We start from the raw sequence: 22788 nt of genomic DNA on the forward strand, positions 1-22788 counted from the left end.
TGTCAGCCATAGTCTTTCCCTTTTTCACCAAAAAGGCTTGCATCTTTTCTAAAAATTCATCATTTGGTGCAGGTGTAGGGTTGGCTTCCAGAGGCAAACAGTTTGCACAAGCCACCTTGCACCGCTATTTCATTTATAACTTCTGAGGCTTTGTTGCAACTAGCAGCACCCACAATGCTGCATAGGCATCGTTCTCTCTCCTAAACACAAGCTCCCATGTCTGGCACCTGCTCATGCATTCCACGCAGTTTTGCTTGAGCCCTCATAGTATGCCTCAGATATCCCTGTAATTAAAAGCAATTTATTGGGGGCTATATGCATTTTGTGCACCAATCCTCCAACACATTTATTGACATTTTTCAAATTATATTTTTCCAAAATATGTTGCTTTCCCAAATTAATAGTTTACTCAGGATATACTTGCAATGGGTACTAACCCAGACTATCTTGAACAAGTCCCCCACATCTAAATCTTCTATCAGGAGTTTCTGGCAAAGGCCAGGTTCAATTAGCTCAGGGTCCTTCTTAAAAGTAACAAACACCTCTAGCCCCACCCAGAATTTCTGTGATGCCTAAATACCTCCCTGGGCACACTTAATAGGCAGTACTCCCCCACTTCCAAGAATGGAATCTGTGTATGAAACAAGGAAAGTTTTTTGGGGAAAACGGAAACGCAGCGTCAACTTGGGATAACCCAGCAATAATCTATCTCTATGAATGATAAACAAAACACTCCCCTGTGCTAACTTTTATAGCATCCATTAACGTAGCTCCCCACCCACAAATAGGCAAGTGTTCCTTTACCACATCACTTCCCCTTTGTCCATCCACTAAATCCCACTCATGGTTTGGTGTCCATAGGTAGCACAGTCCAAGAGTCCTGAAGTGCAATCAGGCAGGCCTCTCTCCAGTCCTCTGGGAAATGCTGCTTGGTCCTGTTCTGAGGCTCCACCACCTAACTCAGCTATAATGATTTTAGATTTGTTTAGTGGCTGAGTTGGAGAAGGCCTCACCAGGCTTCATTCAGCTCTGCTACTGTCCTCTGCTTTGTCTCCCATCAAAAAGCCCTTCCAACAGCACAGCATTCTCAGCACTGGGGAACCAGCAGCATAAAATACCCTTGAGCAGGGATACACTCCTCCCTATTTCCCCTCTTGCTTCAGTTCCACTACCCAACCAATTCTGACTTGTGAAAAAGTTATGGTGACTCCCAAAGTGTCTCTGAAAGAAGTCTGAGTAGAAAGGTTATGCAAATGAAGCTCTCCGTAACCATAAGTTCCCCCTTTTCACCAACAGATGGGAGCAGCAAGCTCCTTAGCCTCTAGGGAGTCTAGCCACAGAGCTTACACATCTTTTTTTAAACATAGGTACAACATGGAGTGCCTCTTAGGTATAGAAGCAATTTTGATGGTGCTGAAGACATCCACTTTCAGGAGGCTTCCTTAATGCCCAGAACTTTGGGCATAATCTGCCCCACAGGTAACTTCCTCACTCTGCAAATTTTTATTGCCACATATGACTGGATTACCTGGGTATGAGGTGCTCTTTTCCTCAGTTTCCCTCTTCCAGCACCAGACTTCAGTCTCCCATTCTTTGATGGGCTAGTTACAGGCCAACTAAAGATAGATTAGCCCACATAACCCGTATAGGCTACCCCCTTTCCCAGGGCAAGGAAACGTCCAACAAAATATTTTCAACTCTTCATCCCCAGCTCGAGATTCACAGGTTTTATTTCTCCTCCAAGCTTCCCAATCATCAAGGTTTCACAGTCCAATAAATCCCTTACTCAGGGATTCCCAATTACTCTTGTATCTGAGCTTCCAGCACCAACTTTCTCTCAGCTCCCTCTGAGCTGGGAAATTTTTCCAGTCCCACTCCAGACCCCTGGCCTCTCTGGAAAGACCTCCCCCAGCCCTTTTAAGCCCTTTTTGGCCATTTTTTTAGGCCTTCTGCCTAGCCCACCGCAGAGAATCTCCTAACAGTTCTTTACAATTACCCATCTGTCTCCACTGCAGCAAGTTTTTCTTCCTCCCTATCAAGCTATCCTTTATTATATAAGTGCCATGGCAGACTCCGTCTTACAGGAAGCATGGCACCCAGTGTACTATCATGTGATGCTTTATCACCTGACCCAGGTAACAGTCCAGACATAAATCTGGGAGGTGGATAATTAGGCACAGGGCATTTCCTGATGCCAGCTCCCTTAATGGGTCAGTCCACACTATGACTCAAAGAAATATGGTTTTAAAAATGCAAGTACCCAGCTTATTTAAGACTCCGAATAAAAAATCAGCAACAGGAAAGGATGGATACTTCCAGTAAGAATATCAACATAGGCAATGGAAAAGTAAACCGACTAGTGGACTGGGTTTTCATTAAGTCCTACAAGCCTTCACCGTGTCCCTTTAAATCAATCCCCTGTTGCTTTGTTAACTCACCTTTAAGGCATTTTGGGTTTTAGTAAATCATTGTGAAGGAGACTATAGTTTTTGTCCTGTTACTTTTTCATTACTAGCATGAGCCAGGGCATTTGAACGTGCAACCCACTGAGGAGCATTGTTTCCAGAATAGATTGTGCTAGGTCCTGATTTCTGCTTATTTGCATTGGTGCCCTGCAGCATCTCTTAGTTCTGTCACTTGAAAGGACCAACTACGGTGCTCTATTTACCTGTTCACTTCACCATAGCAAATTCAATCAGCTGAACCTGTTTTGGAGTCACTAGCTTCTTGTTAGTGTGCCTGACAATTATGCAGGAGACTGCATGGGGTTGTAATCCCTGACATGGAGGACAAAATTATATTTCTGCTGGCAAGTGGCTGAAGCTCAATTAAGACACTAATAATCTGAAACCAAATTGAACAAGTTTCAGAGTAGCAGCCGTGTTAGTCTGTATTCGCAAAAAGAAAAGGAGTACTTGTGGCACCTTAGAGACTAACAAATTTATTTGAGCATGAGCTTTCGTGAGAAGTGAGCTGTAGCTCACGAAAGCTCATGCTCACATAAATTGGTTAGTCTCTAAGGTGCCACAAGTACTCACTATCAGGGTTGGGGAGGAGATTGTCAATTACATGGCTAATAGAAAAGGAGTACTTGTGGCACCTTAGAAACTAACCAATTTATTTGAGCATGAGCTTTCGTGAGCTACAGCTCACTTCATCGGATGCATACCGTGGAAACTGCAGCAGACTTTATATACACACAGAGAATATGAAACAATACCTCCTCCCACCCCACTGTCCTACAACATTCTGCTGGAAATAATTTTGGATTTGCAGAAGGATCTATCTGCTTAGCTAGGTAGTTTTAGGTCTGCTTTAACCTATGCCTGAGGGCTGGCTCTACACACAATAACCCTAGGATCAGGGGAGGGCTTGGGGAGTACCTTTGTATTCCCTCCACTCCAACTTGCACTAGCCACACTAGAGGATCTGATCCACATAGATACCGATACCGATGCTTAGCCTCCCAGTTGTTTAAGTCTAATGCACTCGAAATATAGAATCATATAGATATCTTGACTTTAGTAAGACTTTTGATACTGTCTCACATGACCTTCTCATAAACAAACTAGGGAAATACAACCTAGATGGAGCTTTTATAAGGTGGGTGCATAACAGGTTGGAAAGCTATTCCCAGGGAGTAATTATTGGGGCTCACAGTCAAGCTGGAAGGTCATATCAAGTGGGATCCCACAAGGATCAGTTCTAGGTCTGGTCCTGTTCAATATCTTCAGTGATTTAGATAATGACATAGAGAGCACACTTATAAAGTTTGTGGATGATACTAAGCTGGGTGGGGTTCCAAGTGCTTTGGAGGATAGGATTATAATTCAAAATGATTTGAACAAACCGGAGAAATGGTCTGAAGTAAATAGATGAAATTCAATAATGACAAATGCAAAATACTCCACTTAGGAAGGAACAATCAATTGCACACATACAACATGGGAAATGAATGGCGAGTACTGAGGAAAGGGATCTGGGAGTCACAGTGGATCACAAGCTAAATATGAGTCAATAGTGTAACACTGTTGCAAAATAAGTGTGCATCATTCTGGGAGGTATTAGCAGGAGTGTTGTAAGCAAGACAAGAGAAGTAAATCTTCCACTCTACTCTGCGCTGATTAGGCCTCAATTGAAGTATTGTTTCCAGTTCTGGGTATATTTATATATATCCAGAACTGGTTTTATATATATATATATACACACACACACCTATTATAAAAATAATGTAGACTGTGTGTTAATATCACCTAGTAAATATTAGATGTGATGTGGAATCAAGGAAAGGAAAAGAAAAAAAAATTCCATTTTTTTTTCTGGAAAATATATCATTACTACTATAAAGATTTCAACTTACTCTTTTCAATGATTTATAACTGCCACTGTATGAACCTTTTTTTGTCCATATACAAACTATAAATGGTAGACACATTTTTTTCAGATATGACAGTCTCATGAAGTAAGTTATATTTTCCATTAGAACACAAGCCATTAAATCCTTTATTCATTCTTGGGGGGTTTTTTGGTTTTTTTCGGTCAGTACAAACTGTCGCTTTGCTTTGCCAGTGTTAATTAATATTTTCCTTCGTTTGTCCCTCATACACTTTTAAAGTAAATGCAGAGCTTGTGAATGTTGGCAGCTCCTGGGAACAAAGTACTTATCCGCAAAACAGGTATAGTAAAAGTAGTGGCAGTGCGAAGTTCTCATTAGTGTGGTCTGTTTTGAGAGGGACTATGCCCAAAGTATGAGGGCATAGTTTAGTTTCCATTCTCCATTGAGTCCTTGGCCTCACTGAGAGGATGTCAGATCAATGCCAGTTTGAGATGGGTGCATGATGGCTATTCACTAAGAATTTCACATAAGGAAAAAAACCAAAACAAAAAACCCTCTCACCACCACTAACCAGTTCTCTATTTGAAATGGTGAATGGTGACCTGGGGTTGAAAGGCTCTATATGCTATTGCCAGTCACCCGAGCCACACAGCTAGGGTTTCTCACATTTGTGATATGTCAATAAACATAAGAGACAGTGAATGCATCAAAACTATTTTTCAGATTTTCCCAATATTCTGTATTTCTAGCTGTCATTACGCATGGATACCTTGTTATCAAAATATTCCTTCTTGTAACCTACATCAATTAGAGCATCAAAACATAGCCTTACTATTTTACTTTATAGGCTGTATATTTAGTATTCGGTTTATTTCCAGTACATTTTAAGCTTGAATATGTATATATTATGAACAAAAACCAAAACTGGGTAGATATGAAGGAAACATCAAAGGGCTAAATTCTGAGGCAACAGTCAAAGGAGTCATGGTGATAGTAGTGGAAATATTACCAGCATAGCAAGGCAGGATGGCTCAGAGTGGACAACTGCAATGCATGGAAGTTGTTATGCTGGTTTTTGTCTGTTTATTTTGAGAAGAGAACAATTTATGCATGGATTCTTCTGAAGTGTAGTTAGTGCAACCAATGGTACTGTGAGCTCCATTCTGCAAGTTGGTGAATAATCTTACTTTGATCCAGTCCAATAAAGAAATCAATGGGACTATTCATGTTCTTAAATTTAAGCATGTGCTTAAATGCTCTATTGGAGTCAGAGTCAGAGTGTTCAACACTTGGCAGGATATGAGACCCAAATGTGTTAGTCAGCCTGGGGGGTAGCCCCAACTTATACCCAACAGGCCTATTTCCTTTGGGATGTGTTGTTCACCCTACGCATTACCTAGGCATAACTCCTAGTGCACTTCTGTGAACTATGCAGTGATCCATCCTTACTATACATGCAGGGATAAAAGGGCCCTTACTTCTTTCCTCCATTTTTGCTTATGACATTGCAGAATTTAATTTAACCCCACAAGACGTATATCTTTCCATAGCAGTTTTTCTCCCCCAAATAATTTTCTCTCTCTCTCTCTCATGTAAATTAATGTCTAATTTGTAAATGGGACATATCTATGGGAAAGTTGCCTAGTGCGTGCTGGGCTCCACAATCTGCTGAGTTCTTCAGCTAAGTAGGAGAAAGTAAACCTATTTAGGTGATTGTGAGGGTGAATTAGCCACTCACTAGCAATAATAGAATGTCTGAGGCGGTGTTTCACTCCTACTATATATTCTCCTTCCCTACAGCCAGAGTCACAGACTCTGCTTAGTCTGAGTGCCACACAGGACAGCAAGGGGACTCTCTGAGCATTCTTACTTGAATCCCTGAACATCTTAATCTAAAAAATATTAAAGGAACTTGACATTCTATTTTAAAGGTCAACAAATAACTCTCAATGGGTTCTACCCAGAAAGAAAATTATATTAGAGACAGGGCACAGCTTTGTCTCTTGCTCTTGTTGTAGTGTAACTCTCTGTGCCATGAAATAATGGAGTTTAAAGTGGTGCATTGGTTTGTGTATACTGTGGATTAACCTGTAATACACAGTGCACCAAAATAAACCTTTATACAACTTCAGACAAGAACGGTGATGGGTTGTAGTTATACTTGTTTGTCTTCTAATGATACCATTATTGCAGGGTTTCCATTCCACTTGACCATGACATAATCGAATATCACCTTCATAAATTAAAACAAGAGGTCATCTGATAATAAAATGGCATGGTACTACTGGATCAAACCTCTGTTTAATAAATGTGGTTTTATAGGGTCAGATGTTGATTTACATCAGCTGAGGATGTGACCCACAGACAATATTTTTCATCAATATTTTAGCAGATACATTTATAAATTCAATGAATGTACAAGAGATATAGGTTAATTAATTCATTTCTAGTTTTAAAACAAATAGTTCTCTCGAAAGACTGTGATAATTATCCGCTTGCAAAGATGAATTATACATATGGTAAAATCCCACTTCCCCCGTCAAACCTGAATCCATGGTCTTTGCACTGGTGAGGTGACAGTAGTCCTTGCAACACAAAGACCCACCTGGTAGCTGCTACCATGCTCCCAAAGCTGCAATAGTCCCTGTAGCCAGTGTTCAGCAGCAAGTATCAGAAATTACAGGGAAAGCTGCATAGTTGCATATCCACTGCCCTTCTCTCTTACCTTACCCTGATGATCTTTCCAGCTATTGTCGCCAATCCTGTCTTGCCCTAGCAGGCCTGAGCCTCAGCCTGTGTGAACAGTGGTGCAAGAAATTGGTTAGTGCTGGCAGCTCATACGCAGGGGTCACAAAATAAACAGACCCATTTACTCTCAGTCTAGGAGAGATAAGGTAAGACATAGCTGAGAGAGAATACAGGGTAGTTCCATTAAAGAGGTTACACTAAACAACATTAAAAAATAGTAAATGACATTTTTAGGACATAACAACAATAGTTGTGAATGCTAGAAACTTACCTATTTTAAAAAATGAAAGTTGAGATTCTCACATAATCACATGACTCCAGAAAGTGGGGCTTTAAGAAAAACATCACAAGACTCACAATAAAATCACAAGAGATAGCATCATTTCTGCAACAGTCTCTTGGGTGAATCTTCACTCCTTGGCCCCCCACTAACCCCCCCAAAACCTTCTTGAGCACCCACCTGGCCTCTTGGCTATCTCTAGCTGATAATAGGGTTTTCAGGAGACTTTCTTGCAATGCTCCCCTTTCAAGCAGTTTTTCCTTTATTCTTGGCCCCGTTTTCAAAGTGAAAAGTTCTTTACTCAGGCTTTTCCATCCTAGGGCTAGATTCTTGGAGCTCCCCTTCTCCCCACAGGACCAGAGAGATGCTGCTTCACACTCCTGCCTTCCAAAACGGCTCCTGTCACTAGTTCCACCCTCAAAATGATTTGTTTGGCTGAGGGAAAGGGACTCAGCTGTCAATCTCTGACAGTTCCCAGTGCTGCAGCCTCTCATAGAATCATAGAATATCAGGGTTGGAAGGGACCTCAGGAGGTCATCTAGTCCAACCCCCTGCTCAAAACAGGACCGATCCCCAATTAAATCATCCCAGCCAGGGCTTTGTCAAGCCTGACCTTAAAAACTTCTAAGGAAGGAGATTTCACCACCTCCCTAGGTAATGCATTCCAGTGTTTCACCACCCTCCTAGTGAAAAAGTTTTTCCTAACAGCCAACCTAAACCTCCCCCACTGCAACTTGAGACCATTACTCCTTGTCCTGTCATCTGCTACCATTGAGAATAGTCTAGATCCATCCTCTTTGGAGGATGAATCCATCTCCCAGGTGGGCAGAGCAGAGGTAGTAATGGTCCTTTAAGGGTATATTAGAGTATTTCTAAGTCAGCCATCACTGAGATATCTAGGAACTCACCTTATGGTCACCTTCACCTTACATATTATCCCTTTATGGAAATACCAAAAAGGGAGACCCTTGAAATACATATCTGCCATTGAGGGGTAGAAAGTGTCTAAATTCCCTTCACATGCTCCTGGCATCTTGTCTCCCTGTGCATCAGAACTGCACCACTTCCACTTTTCTAAAGGCCCCACATGTCAATTAAGGAGATTTATTTCTGTGAAAAGGACAGAATCTAAATTAAACTTCTAACAAGAATTCCCCCAAGTAAACTTCTCTACCCTTCCTAGCTACAGGATCACTACTAGATATGGCTGCACTATTTACAGCAACAATTTATTTGACTAATTATCCATGAATAGACTTATTTTTGTTTGTTATCTGAATCAACCTTTTCTCACCTTGAACGCTACAGGTACAGTCATCTGCCAAATTAGCCTTTTGTAATCTACTTAATTGATTTGTGTATAGAGTCTCAGTCTTTTTCAATTGGCAGTTTATTAACATTTCTTCTTTCTTTTTCTGTGTAGCTTTCAGAGCTACATGAGTTTTGTAACATTAAAATATTTTCTTCTGATTGTTTAATAATGTTCCATCGTCAATTTCATCTTTTTAAGGAGTCTGTAGGGGTTTATATATCTAGCTCTACAACCCTATAGTAAAAAAGGGTAATTCCCTCCAAATTTCACTCTGTGCTGCCCGCCCCCTAACCTCCCACTTCACCTTTCCTCTTCAGGGACCCCTCTGATGAGAAACTGCTCATAGATGACATTTTATCCCTCCTCCAAACAAGAATCATAGAAAAGGTTCCACATAGATACAGCAGGAAAGGTCTCTTCTCATGCTACTTTCTCAAATTAAAAAGAAAAGGTGGTTACATTGCATAATGGATCACAGACATCTGACCAAATCTATTAGTGCGTTAAAATTTCATATGGTGATATCAGCAACCATAATCACTTCTGTGTCTCCAGGAGGGGTTCACTGCATATTCCTCAGAGTCTGTATGTGAGACCAAAACTATCAGCACTAGGTTCTGCCATTTGAACTCTTTGCAGCCCCAAAAGAGAAGACTGGGCATTCTTTATTTTGACAACTGGCTGTTTATTTCAAGGCAAATTCAGACATGCAGAATCGTGGAATGTACAGGGCCCTGTTAATGGCACATCATGTTTCATAAAGCTCAGGTGATATCTCAAATTCTTATTAAAGTTGATCTATGATTTTCACTTATAACACTAACCTGCCTGTATTATCCCCCAAGACCTATTCATTACCAGAAGACGCTAAGCTACACTCTTGAGACGTTAAAAGGGTACTAAATTACTCTCGAAACAGCCATTCTATAAACCCACCTAGACTATCTGTAGTAGATGTGGACACTATTCAGATATTGTCCAAGTGGATTCCTCTGCATAGTCTCTTGCTGTGAACTCACAAGGATTCTTATCAATAGGCACATTCCAGGAGGTCTAAAAGGGTCCCAACTGTATGTGCCAGAAATGTTTCCACAGCTGAACTATGAAAAGTTGCTACCTGAAGTTCTAGCCGTACCTTTACACAACATTAAGCCTGAGATTTGGCCTGTACATTGGATTTTCAGTTTGGGAGAGCAATCCTGCAACCTTCGTTTAAGTAAGATTGCTCAGATCCTCCTCCTTTAGGTATATAACTGATATATATAATGGAGTATCTGGTTCAATTTATTTAGTTATATGATGTAATTTAACCAAGATGCAAAAAAAAGGGGGTTAACAGGGAACCCAGATTATGAAGTAGGTTAAATTATAATTTTGCTACTGAGATAAAATATAGATTGTTAATTTGCATATTGCAAGAGAAAAATCTACTCCAAAGTATATAAATTAAGCATATAAGTATGGCTTATTTTATAGTACATCTGTCTGCATATTTTAGATTACTGTTCTTTATACTGCATTTCAGATCAAGACTAATTTCATTACAAAATTTTAATAAAACAATGAAAAATTCTATATGGCAATTCTTTATCAACTCTTACTATTGCTATCCACTCCACTTTTGGAAACCACAGCAAATTAGTCTCTGACTACGGTCATCTTAAGTATATCTTCGAATAGATGATGTTGGAAATATATTGAATAAACTCTGTTGGAAAGACTGCCATTGCCTCCTAATGCAAAATCTCTATGTTCAGATGCTCATATTATTTAAATTACAAAAAGGCAGGCATCAGAAAAATGGAATTCTTTGTTGGACAGTCATTTCCATGAAAATGCATTCAACTGTGAAGGGGGTCAACGAAATAGAAAGGAAGAAAAACTGCATGCTGTTAAAATATCAGCATAGGCTGCAACATTCTATTCATGCAGTAAGGTGCATGGGCTAAATTAAAGAAATGCCTTGAAATGTTCTAAAAGCTGAAGGCTTTCTATATATTTTAAAAAATGTCTAGTTGGATTTCAGTGATAACCCTTTCCTTTTTAGTTATGTTATTCAAACAAGAAAAAAAAGGGGGCATTATAAAGGAAGACAGCAGTGTTCCACAACATTAAATAAAAATGTACTTAACTATTGCTAATATTGTTTTTTGGGTTGATAGGTCATAACAGTGCCAACCTTAGGGCTTCTCTGCATTGCCCCTAAGTTGAGTCCCATCCATACACAAAAACTCTCAGCTGGAGCATAGTGCTGCTTTTTAACTCGGGTTGGCTGTCCCGCTAGAGGTATAGGCTAAAGTTGGAGCAAGCACAGCTCATCAGCTGCTGACATGACCACTCTGCAGTGTGGACTCAGGCAAACTCCACTTGAGAGCCTCTAGTCCTCCAACACCTTTCCACAATTCCCCGCGTGTGCCCAGAAAGGACAGTCAAGCGCTCCCACAATCACTGGGAAAGAATTCAAAGAGAGGCTCAGCTTAATGCAGCACAAAGAAATAGGAGATCTACATCTCAAAAGTCACAGTTCCACACACAAGTGAATGGAGTGCCAGTGTGGACACAGCAGCTTGGGTGTGATTTTACAAGGTGGCTCCTCTCACTTGAGCTAGGCTAACTCAAGAGAAGTAACTCAAGTGTACAAACCTCTACTTAACTCTGCAGTGAAGACATACCCTAAGAGATAAAATTTCACCCTACATGACCCTGCTTAAATGCTGTAATCCCAAGGGATGTCAAAAATTAGAAGGTCTAGGCTTTCTTCCTTATAAGTCAGAACACAGCTGGAAACTGGCACAAGCTTAAACCAGAAGACCCAGTCCTGATAAAAGTGGATGAGGAAAAATATAGTAGAACACCCGTTGTTGTAACTGGATGTAGTGCACCTCTACATGTAATCATAGAACTGAAGGCTGAAAGGGACCTCAGGATGTCGTTAAGTCCAGCCTCCTGCACTGAGGCAACACCAAGTAAATCTAGACCATCCCTGACATGTGCGTGTTCAACCTGTTCTTAAAAACCTCCAAAGATGGGGATTCCACAGCCTTCTTTGAAAGCCTATTCAAAAATTTAACTACTACTATAGCTAGAAAGCTTTTCCTAATTTGCAGTAAGCGTTAGCTATTCAGCCCATTGCTTTTTGTCCCGCCTTCAGTGGACATGGAAAACAATTGAATACCATCCTCTTTATAACAGCTCAGAACATATTTGAAGGCTGTTATCAGGTCCCCTCTCAGTCTTCCTTTCTGGAGACTAAATATGCCCAGTTTTTTAAACCTTTCCTCACAGGCCAGGTTTTCAAAACTTTTTATCATTTTTGTTCCTGTCCTCGGGCCTATCTCCAATGTATACACATCTCTCCTAGTTCTGGTGCTCAGAATTAGACACAGAACTCCAGCTGAGGCCTCACCAGGGCGGAGTGGAGCAGGACAATTATCTCCTGTGTCTTACATACAACACTCTTGATAATACACCCCTGAATATTACCTTTTTTTCACCACTGCATCATATAATTGACTCATACTCAATTTGTGATCCACCAAAAACCCCAGGTCCTTTTCAGCTGTATTACCACCTAACCAGTTAGTTCCCATTTTGTAGTTGTGCATTTGATTTTTCCTTCCTAAGTGCAGTATTTTGCACTTGTCTTTATCGAACTTCATGATGTTTGGTAAACAAGAGAAGTATGAGACTGGAAATCAATGAACCAAGATTCGTGTGTTGAAAATTAGGCCTAATTCGTTGTAAAAATAAAGAGGAGATGGGCTATTCCACCTATCGCTCCGCATTGGGGTCCTCAAGAAGAGGATGTAGAGCAGAGATTCTCAAACTGGTCTGCAGACCACCAGTGGTCTGCAAGGTCCATTCAGGTGGTCTGTGGATAGTTCCCTCTAAGGTGCATGGCTGGGCGGTCGCACATGACAGAATGAAGGGCCACCCACCTAATTAGTGCAGTCACACAGGGGGTAGGTGGGAGGGGCAGTGGGATGAGAAGACAGGGTGTGGGGAATTTGGGACTTGCAGAGCTGTGGTGGCCAGAGAAAGAGGTGACTTTCCCCAGCTCCAGGGCTGTGGCTGTTGGGGAGAGATGGCCCTCCTTCCCAGCCTCGCTCTGTGGCTGCTGTGATGGTGAAGAGACCCCCTTCCTTCCCAGCCCTAGCTCAGGGGCTGCTGCAGTGGGAGAAGACTATTCTCAGTCATAGCAGATGACAGGATAAGGAGTAATGGTCTCAAGCTGCAGTGTGGGAGATTTAGGTTGGATATTAGGAAAAACTTTTTCACTAGGAGGGTGGTGAAACACTGGAATGCGTTACCTAGGGAGGTGGTGGAATCCCCTTCCTTAGAAGTTTTTAAGGTCAGGCTTGACAAAGCGCTGGCTGGGATGATTTTGTTGGGATTGGTCCTGCTCTGGGCAGGGGGTTGGACTAGATGACCTCCAGAGGTCCCTTCCAACTCTGATATTCTATGATTCTAAAAGAGAGCACATCCATCGCATTAGAAAGGTAAGACTACTGATATTAAAATATGAGTTGTGTGCTTTTATTTGTAGAACAAAAAATAGTTAATTATTATTACTTTTTTATATATAGCGTTTTTATCCAAAGTGCTTTACAATAGTTAGCTAACGGTACAAACAACATTTGGAAAGATCATTAAGTCGTCCACCGAGACCCTCAGAAATCTTCAAGTGGTCTGTGAAGAAAAAAAGTTTGAGAACCACTGCTCAAGAGGGTAAAAATTATCAGACAGAGGGAAACATAAAAGCTGGCTGACTGAAAGATGAAAGAAAGAGAAGAAGCAGGCTTCACCATCATGGCTACCATCCTCACCATCTTTTCGTAACCCAGGATCCAGCCTGCCACCACTGTGCCTTCATCATCCTGATCCTGAGATATGTCTTGACCAGACTGGGTCAGACAGAGGGACCCTGATGACACTGCCATCTTCATTGGCTCCAGCTGAATCCTGAACACCCACCTGGGGTGTGAGACTTTGTCCCCCTCTTCATGTGTCCTTTTCCTTCTCTACCCTATTTCTTTTCTTTCCTATCTCTTCTCTTTTTTCCTTCTGTCTAGTAAGAGTCTGGGTTAGCTTACCAAGACTGCACATTTTGCAACTTTTCTTTGAGCCTGTGACCAGAAAGAGGCAGCAAAAAGCAATGCCTTGAATAGCCCAATGTTTGCCAGGACTTGGGTTGCCTGATAAGTCTATGTCCTGTGCCTTAGATTTTCTAGCAGTGAGGTTGCAAGTGAGAGTCAACACCAGAGAGACGCTGCATTTTCTGTATTTGCTGTTCTTTTCTTTCTCTTTTTGTGTGTCTTTGTCTTGTTTCACGGTCTAGGAAACGGGATCAGACTTTAACAACAGTGAAAACAATCTTTCCAGCACATCTCAACTGACTTCTTTTGTCTCCCCCAAAAGACAGCTATTATGATCTTTAATACCATCTAAGAGACTGTCAGTTCAGGCAGTTTCTTTCCAAAAGCTCTCTCCAGCTAAAGGGAAAGGGAACAAGGGATGTGGTTAAAATGAAACCCTTATTTAACACTTTACATTTCAAGTGTTTTTACTGTCTTTCCTTATTTTTCTGTATCTTTAATAAAAGGTTAAAAAGAATGTTTATGGTGTGTTTGCCATGGTATTAAAAGGATGAGGTCACTGTATACCAAACCCTGAAGTTTGTTTAAACGTATGTAGGAAAGTTTCAGGGTCATGTTAACACCTTTGATTCTTTTGGTCCATTTATTCCTTTAAATTAATATAACAGAACCCTACAGGAGCCTGACTGAAAGGCCATTAAAGTCAATGGGATGCTTTTTATTGATGTAACCCAACCCATGTCTGCTTGGGGTGTCACTCTGTCCCCCTCTAGTGGTGGTCAGAATGCTAGTGATCGATGAGCTTGCTACAGCTTTGGCTAAGAGAGATGTGTCTTTTAGTTCATGCAGCAGTGGCTCATGCATCCCCGGTTTGATCCTGGCTGCCGGAATCTGTCAGCATTACAAGTGGGGGTTCATCTGGGATATCAACTGGGAAGTCTCTGAATCTCAGGATGTGCCTCCTCAGCTAGAGGAAGTATGTAACCCACGCCTGCTTGGTATGGTGCTCTGTTCCCCTCTAGTGGTGGCTAGACCAGGTAGAGATTGATAAGCCTGCTACAGCCTTAGCTAAGAGAGAAGTGTGTCTTTTAGCTCGTGCAGTAGTGGCTCATGCATTAAGCTCCAGGGATCCCAGGTTTGATCCTGGCTGTGGATGACCAGGGTCTGTTAGCATTACATTAACTTCAGTTTGGATTTTGGATCAGGCCTTACTGTAGTGTTTCCAGCTAAAAAAGGGAGAACATCTCTCTTGTCCAAATTACCCCCTCCTTGCATCCAATTCAGCATTGCAAGTAAAGGGCTCAGAGATTCCTAAACTGGAATCATCAATTGCAGACAAAGGTTGCTCAAAAGGCCTAAAAAATCTTCAACATCAACATCAGTCAACACCCACCCACCTTATAAAGAGACAAACAGTTGAACATTTGGCCCAAGGCAGAACAGATGCTGATAATATGATAAAATACATTGCAAGGAATCTTAAGGGGAAAAAAGAAAGAAAGAAAGAAAGAAATCTACTTCTAAACATTCAAGTATTACCAAGTTTCAACTAAATTAAACTGTTTAAATAATTTGAAATCTACAGAATTTCAAAGGCCATGATTCAGGAAACTATCCCAATCCAAGAACAGTAGTTACTTACATGCTTAATATTAAGCACAGACTTAAAGTTAAGCCTGGGTTTAAGTGATTTCCTCAGTAGGGACTGAGCTAAGTGTGTGTTTGAATGATTTTCTGGGTCAGGATCAAAAACTGAAAACTGTTGCTATATAATACTAAAACAATGCTACAGAATGGCAAGTAATGTGTTGCTATCATACATTTTCCATATGATTTTAATATAGTGAAGATGCAGATTTGTAACTTTTTTGTACTTATTTATATGACAATATAAAATTACATCAGTCTTTTCATGCAATTATGTAAATGGCCAAAAAGTTACCACAGAGCGTATTTGACATACACATAGTTTATATATCTGTTTATTGAGCATTGATAATTATGATGATTGATGGTTATTTCCAGCAACCATTTTTATCTTGAATGCTCGACATACAAACATGACATCACAGTTCAGACATATAGATTTCATTTTAATATAATTTAAGGTTTAACAAAGCGAATCATTTTTTATTTTTGCATAATTAAGTTTACAAAAATAATGTTACGTTTATAAAATAAATCAGCATATCCCAATAAATTACAGTAGTGTTTTCCTTATTTGAAAAAAATGCAATGTACTGTATAAAACAGATAACATCCTTTAGCAAGATATCATACTACAGTATATGATTTTATCCAGTACATTCTGGCAGTTTGTGAAAACATTCTGTTGTACATTCTCTGTCTAAAATACAGTGTAAGAACCAAATACAATAAGCTGTGCTCTGCGTCAGTTATAGAGGCATTCACAAAGCGTACCTGGGAAAATTACAGAATGAACCCAAACAGGGTGAGACCTCAGTCATGAAGTATTTGGTGCATTCAAGTCAGTAGGCCCGAACCTGGTCCCACTGAAGTCAATGGAGCTCTGCCATGGACTTCAGTAGGAGTAGGAATAGGTATAGTCACTTAAATGGGAGTTGCATGTGCTCAGCACCTAAAAGCTACATTGTAGTTTCAAAAAAGACTCAGTTCCATACAGAGGTGCCGACTTCGTGATTTCCCCAGGAGTGCTGGACCCCCACTCCACCCCAGATCCTGCCCCTGCTCCTCCTCCTCCTCCATGCTGCTGAACAGTTGATCACTGGCAGGCAGGAGGCACTGAGGGGGAAAAGGTAGGAGCTGATCTGCGGGGCTGTTGGTGGGTGCTGAGCACCCACTATTTTTTTCTGTGGGTGCTCCAGCCCTGGAGCACCCACAGAATCGGCGCCTATGGTCCAATTTGCATACAAGGGATACATCCCTGCTTTCACTGAAATTAATTGCAAACCTCCCCTAGGCATCAAAGAGAGTATGATCAAGATCATCAAAAAGTGAATCATACATATCATAAAGGAGATGAGAAAGGAGACATTATTGCTCCACAGAGTAATGCAATATATGCTTATTCATAAAAAATACAAAATGACCAATAAAAAGGAAAACACTTTTTAAAAAGCAAAAGATGAACATTAAGAGCTATTGTATGCAGATTTAACCACAAATACAACTATTGCAGAATACCCTAAAGGAACACACATACTGCTCGGTGTTATGTGAATTCTCATTAAAGCATTCTGAGTTTACAAGTCAGCACTCAAACTTTTTCTAATTGTTTTACATGGTTTTGTGGCTTTATGTTTGCAAAAAAGGACAAAAAGTTCTTACAGTTGTGTGTATACCACTTTAAGAGTCAGGGAGTTAGCTGCCTGTGATGATTGTATGAACTTATGATGTTATAATAAACCAAGGTATTTGGGCCAGGTCACATCTCTTTGCTGAATCTCTGACTCCAATGTGTTATTTCATTAAAATAACCCAAGAGACCACATTATTTGGCACTTTTTAACAGCTTTTGGGGAGAAAGTCTCCATTAAAGGAAAAATCATTCCTCTTATGAACAACCAGACTGTGCGAAGTAGAAATTTTCTTGTGATGTCAATAATTCATGAATGAAAGCATAGCATGAAAACCTCTCTCTGAGTCAGTAAATAGATCATCATAACAAATTCCAACTGTGAGCAAACACAGTGTGTGTGCATGATCAAAGTCATTCCCTATACTCATGTTTCATTTTTAACACACAGCTGCATGTTGCGGGTTCTCTCATTTTACCGTATTCACATAAACTGATAGGTAAACATGACAGCTATCATTCTACACGCTTAACTCTTCTGGTATAGTCATACTTCCAGATCATGGTATCCCCACATTAGGATTTATTTTAATGAAACAGACCCTCCTATCCATTATGTATTTTCACTCTAAATGTAATACGTCTGTTTTATTTAACAACCTCCTCTTTTATTATTTATGAACTCTTGGCTCGTGTTAATCCATGTCTTAAGTTCACCATTCATAGCTAAACAAGCACAATTAGTTCCAAGTGACATTTCAATGAAGAAATTACTTACAGATCTAAAATAAACAATATTAAGATGACAACTACAAATGGGAAATAAAAATGAACCTGTTCAATTCAATGATCCAAAGGCATTACCAAAATATACACATGCTGTAAGACTACCAGTATCCCCAAGTGTACGGCAAATTCATCATTCATAATAGTGTACCTTGCTTTCTGAGTTTTGAAACAGAAGAATTATAAGAACAGCCCCCTGTACTTCCTTGGGTCAAGGGGTGGCCTTATTTGCTATCCTGAGGTTTCCACCATCCAGGTGTCCTAACAATTTATACAGTGCATGTAAAAGAAAAGAAAACAAAAATAAAAATAAAAAAAAAATTATCACAATGGTTTTTGTTTTAAAATTGATTGCTGTGTTATGACTGTAGCCTGGTTTGTAGACATTTTGTAGTCTTGTCCAGAGCCTTGCGGAGGGGAAGGTAATGGAGTTTCTGGAGTTGCTGAAAAAGAATTAAGGGGAAACTATGTATTATTATGTTCTTGACCAATCTAAATACATATTGATGATATACATACTACTGTATCCTAAAAAAGTAGCTGCGTTAGCAGCTAAAGGTAAATATTAATTTTTAAATATCAGAAGCCCTGTGTATTGTTCACTTTTAAAAACCCACATTTGTAACCAATGGTAATATCAAAACAGTGTCATGTGTTTTCAATTCATGTCAAACCAGAATGTATTGTTTAGGAGGTTGTTTCTGTGTGTGGTGTTTTTATTTATTTAGTTATTTATTTATTTTAAGTGCATGACTATTTAAATCTCAGAAATTATGATGAAAGAAGTATACACTAACTTTGATAGGTCACCATTTTAATGAATTTGCCAATTAACTAAACATAACAGTCAGATGTTATGATAGAAAGGTAATGTGCAATTGCTTACAGATCTGTTCTGTATGTACAGGAGCAGACATTGAACTTATGAGAATAGTTTGGCCAGTTAATGGATCCTGAGCTAAATGAGGATGTACTGGATGATGAAGATGACTGGCATCATTAGACGTACCTGCAAAAATTAGAAGAGCACATATCAATTCAAATGAACATGTTGCTACTAGCAATTTACACAGCAATAATTACATTCCCTTAGAGCAAATATTTTGATTGGCAATTTGAATAATTTCCTTTTGCATATTCATTAAACAATTTAACAAGACTTCAACCATAATAAGTATGACATTTGTTTTCACTGCTTGGGTTGCATTAACAATGGATTTCATCCTTACAATATCTATAAGGGTTCCCCTGTCTGTCTCTTTGGGGAATTCTATGTCCAGGTACTCAGCTATGGCTGTGGACCATACAGTACACATTGGAGGTGGGGGGACAGGACAGTAGCCATGTTATCATGACTTTAACACTCCCCCCAAATTGGCACTGTCCCCTGGTAACGGGGGGAGGAGAACATTTTTTTCCAAAGTGCTTATCAAGTTGATATGGTGGAAAATCACAGAAAAAGAATGACACTTACCCCCTAGTAACATTTCCTGAAGCAAACTGTCAATTTTAACCATTCCAAACAGTTTGACCAACTGTATTTGCTCAATCATTTGCCAAGTGATGCTCTGGAGCGTAGGCAATAGAAGCAGAAGTTCTCCAAACCTCCCCCTGGAGTCATACTGACGGTCATTAATGTAATCCTCTAAACTGATTTGGACTTGGAACCGCATGTTCTTAATCTTTAATGGGTCACTCAATCCCTTTGCATCTTGAAAAAATGAAAAAATACTTCAAGTCAAAGCATATTCTTTCAGTGAAAAATTCTTTGTTCAAATATGTAGACTGTTAATGAATGCTACATCACAAAAGGTGAATTTCAGTGTATTCATACAGTAAATCTGAAAGACTTTTTGGAAAATGTACCTGGATCAAAAAACACAATTGCTTTCAAGCAAGCATACTCATTGTCATCTATTTGAATTTCCTGGAATGGTCGGACTAGCTCATCTAGAATCCGGTTTGCCACTCGGCTGATCTCGACTTCAGAACTGTTGCGATGGATGATATAATCGTTACCTTGAGGAGAAAAAAAAACAGAATATGGACTGATGTTACACAAAGGTTTAAATTTACAGATCCAGGTGAACCAAACCATTTTTAATTTTGCATAATCAGATTTTTGCATGTTGAATTTTTCATACAGTAACATTCCCTCCTGCAAAACTAAGTTTCTTTACAAGGAAAGCATATGTGCAAAACAAAGTTCTGATCCTGTAAGTACTTAGGCATATAAGTATTCCCATATGCATAGTTACTGATTAGTATGGCTGCAGGTTCAAGGCCTTTTGTGTGCACAAACTGGGGAGTTATCCAATTAGCCATCTAACTATATAGTTTGGGCCCACAAGTCCATTTTGACACATTAGATTTGGCACGGGCAATTAATCTTAGGAAAAGTCAGTGTTCTGTTTTAGAGGCTAGAAAGAGGCCACTTTGAAAATGTGGTCCTCATAATTATTTAAATTGAGTGTAAAAAATATAAGTCCCCATTTCTAATTTATTTGGTTTAGAATTCTAAACCTGTCTAAGAGAAAGAGAGGAACAAAATGTAACTTCCTAACAGACTGCTACTATTTATGGTAGCATAATCTTATGTACTTTATTATATATATATGTACTACCATAAACCCTGGGAATCCTACTCATGGACCATGACGCCACTGTGCAAAGCACTATATAAACACAGGACAAAGATATAGTCTCTGCCCTGAAGAATTTACAATTTTCAACTGGCTCAGTCACTACAGATGCTATTGAGCTTATTCTAGTAAGAAAAAGTTAATAGGTGAAATCATTGCCCCACTGAAGTTAATAGGAATAAATGGTTGAATAGAAACAAAATAAGATGTAGCTTTAGAACGATGAAGTAATGTAATAGCAGATGCTTGTGTTATATTATATGGGGTAGTATGCAGTACACATTGATTTAAAGGAATAACAGATCCATTTTGTTGGCTAAGATATTTTAGATATTCATATAATTTACACAAAATTAATATTTCTTTCCATCATTTTACCCAAGCAGGGAATTCTTTGGAGGCTTGCCAGGCAGAATATTTGGAGTAAGTAGGGGGATTATGTTTATAAAGAAAATTTATAAGGTATTAAATGGGGTCAACTCCCCAACAAGTGCCATATTCTGGGCTAGATTGTCAGAATCATCAGTAGAGGGAAAGTATATCTTCCTTCAGAGAAGGTTGATGGAGGTACTCTTTACTGGGAAGCCAGTGCTTCGGCTACATCTAGTAGTGGCAAAACCCAGAAACTTCCCATCCAAGAAACAACTTCTTCCATGGCTTCCACTTCTGATACATCTTGCCTGACAAGTCCTCAACTCACCAGCTGACGAGAAGCAGAGAAAGCCTCCTCTAAACAAGAGAGAGAAGGGGAAGCTCTCCATCTGCTTTTAGCAGAGACAGAGGAGCTGCCTACACCGGCAATCTACCTTACTTTAACTTCTGGCCAAAAGTTATCTGTATATTAAAATGACCTGTGAGAATAATATACAAGGGTAAGAATTTTGTCATGACAAAAGATGATGATAATTTCCCACTAGGTCAATGAATCATCAGCTATACAGAATTCTTCCTCAGAGAGCTAGAGTAGCTGGTCCTAAATTGGTCCTTTCTGTGGGATATACTTACCTTTGTCATGCTAACCACCACTTTCATTTACACCAGTTCTGCTCATTACCTAAGTGTCCCAAGAATACAGCAAATACTTATATCTTTAGTAATTTAATGGGTATGATGAGTCAGTTTTACACTTCACTAGGCAGTTTATTCCAGTAAAATTGCACTCAGGAAAAAAATTGGACCAGAAACAGGAAAGAGCCTCTAATGTGAGTAGCATCTCTAGAGCAAGCGCTCTCCATTCCCTGGATGCTAGGGTTGGTACAATAACATTCAGAATGAATCATATTGGACCACAGATAGCCAGAGCCCAAGTATGAGCATAGCAGGCCGTGGAAAGTCCCCTAAACATGATGGCACAAAGTTGATAAAGAAAGGCTGATGGACTGCCCCTAGACCTTACACACTTTATACCCCTGGCTTGCATTAGGTGCTTCTGTCCAGGGACACCGAGACAGTTCCTTGCAAGAAGGCAAAAGTACCGGCACAGATGGAACCCACTGGTGGGTTGTGACATGAGTCAATGTTGCCACACAGGGTACCAAAGTATGTAGATCCATTTGGCAAGGACTTCCTATGTGGGTTTAGGTTTATGGTGTCAGTAGAACTGGAGCCATTTTAATTTGCAAGGGACTGTACATCTGCTTTTGCTGAAACCTGGCACGTGACAATAAGGTAGGCATACCATAAGTACAGTGTTAGGTATGCCATTAGTGCAGTGTTTAAAAAGACAGTGGAGTGCATTGCACTCATTGTGCTGTGGCAATTGTCCCAGTTAAATGAGGGCACTGTTTATCAGGATGCTGATTATATGGTTGTTAGTGAACTATAACATGGCAATTATTAATTAAAACAAAATAAATGTTTACCTAAAAGTAAAATGTCCTTATACGCCATGGACCGTTTTGCTGCTCCAAGCAAGAGGTGTTCCCCAGCATGCGCTCTTAGCAGGGCAACCTTAAAAACAGGAACCCCCATAAACTAACAACATGAATTATAACATCAACACAAATATGTGATTATCTGTAGGGGACAAAATGAATCAGCGGCAGCAGGCATCAGAGTGCTGTTGCTTGCAATTACACCAGTCAGACTACCACAAGTAATTTTTAAGGTACATGGTTCCATTTTATAATAATATCTTACTATTTCAATGTAGTTGAGTTAAACTATGTCACTTTGTCACGGTTATCACTTAGCAATATGAACAAACTGAATTTTGAACATAATATGATTTCACAAATAGTTTATCATTGAATATATTTATGTGCACTTCATAGTTTCCAATTCCTTTTACATAAAGTTTGTTCTTGGATTT

The 22788-nt window shown here is 39.7% G+C and overlaps 1 protein-coding gene and 1 long non-coding RNA gene across 6 annotated transcripts in view; one reads left to right on the plus strand and one right to left on the minus strand.

Moving 5' to 3' along the window:
• The window catches only part of LOC311516902, a 73498-nt gene that overhangs the window by 48314 nt on the left and 2396 nt on the right, over nt 1–22788 (plus strand). The gene's annotated exons all lie outside the window — the stretch shown is intronic.
• The window catches only part of HNF4G (hepatocyte nuclear factor 4 gamma), an 81233-nt gene continuing 74380 nt past the window's right edge, over nt 15936–22788 (minus strand). For 4 of the 5 annotated variants that reach the window (XM_084621303.1, XM_084621305.1, XM_084621306.1 and 1 more), the window contains exons 6-10: nt 22340–22427; nt 19702–19854; nt 19310–19546; nt 18722–18844; nt 15936–18278 (exon numbers count right to left, since the gene is read on the minus strand). In XM_084621303.1, the coding sequence (XP_084477429.1) occupies nt 18160–18278; nt 18722–18844; nt 19310–19546; nt 19702–19854; nt 22340–22427 (720 nt within the window). In that variant the 3' untranslated portion in view covers nt 15936–18159. The remainder of the gene's footprint in view (nt 18279–18721; nt 18845–19309; nt 19547–19701; nt 19855–22339; nt 22428–22788) is intronic. The other variant, XM_084621304.1, reaches the window with a different exon arrangement.

Source organism: Lepidochelys olivacea (genome assembly GCF_965140295.1).
Source record: "Lepidochelys olivacea isolate rLepOli2 genome assembly, chromosome: 2".
Taxonomy (NCBI): domain Eukaryota; kingdom Metazoa; phylum Chordata; order Testudines; family Cheloniidae; genus Lepidochelys; species Lepidochelys olivacea.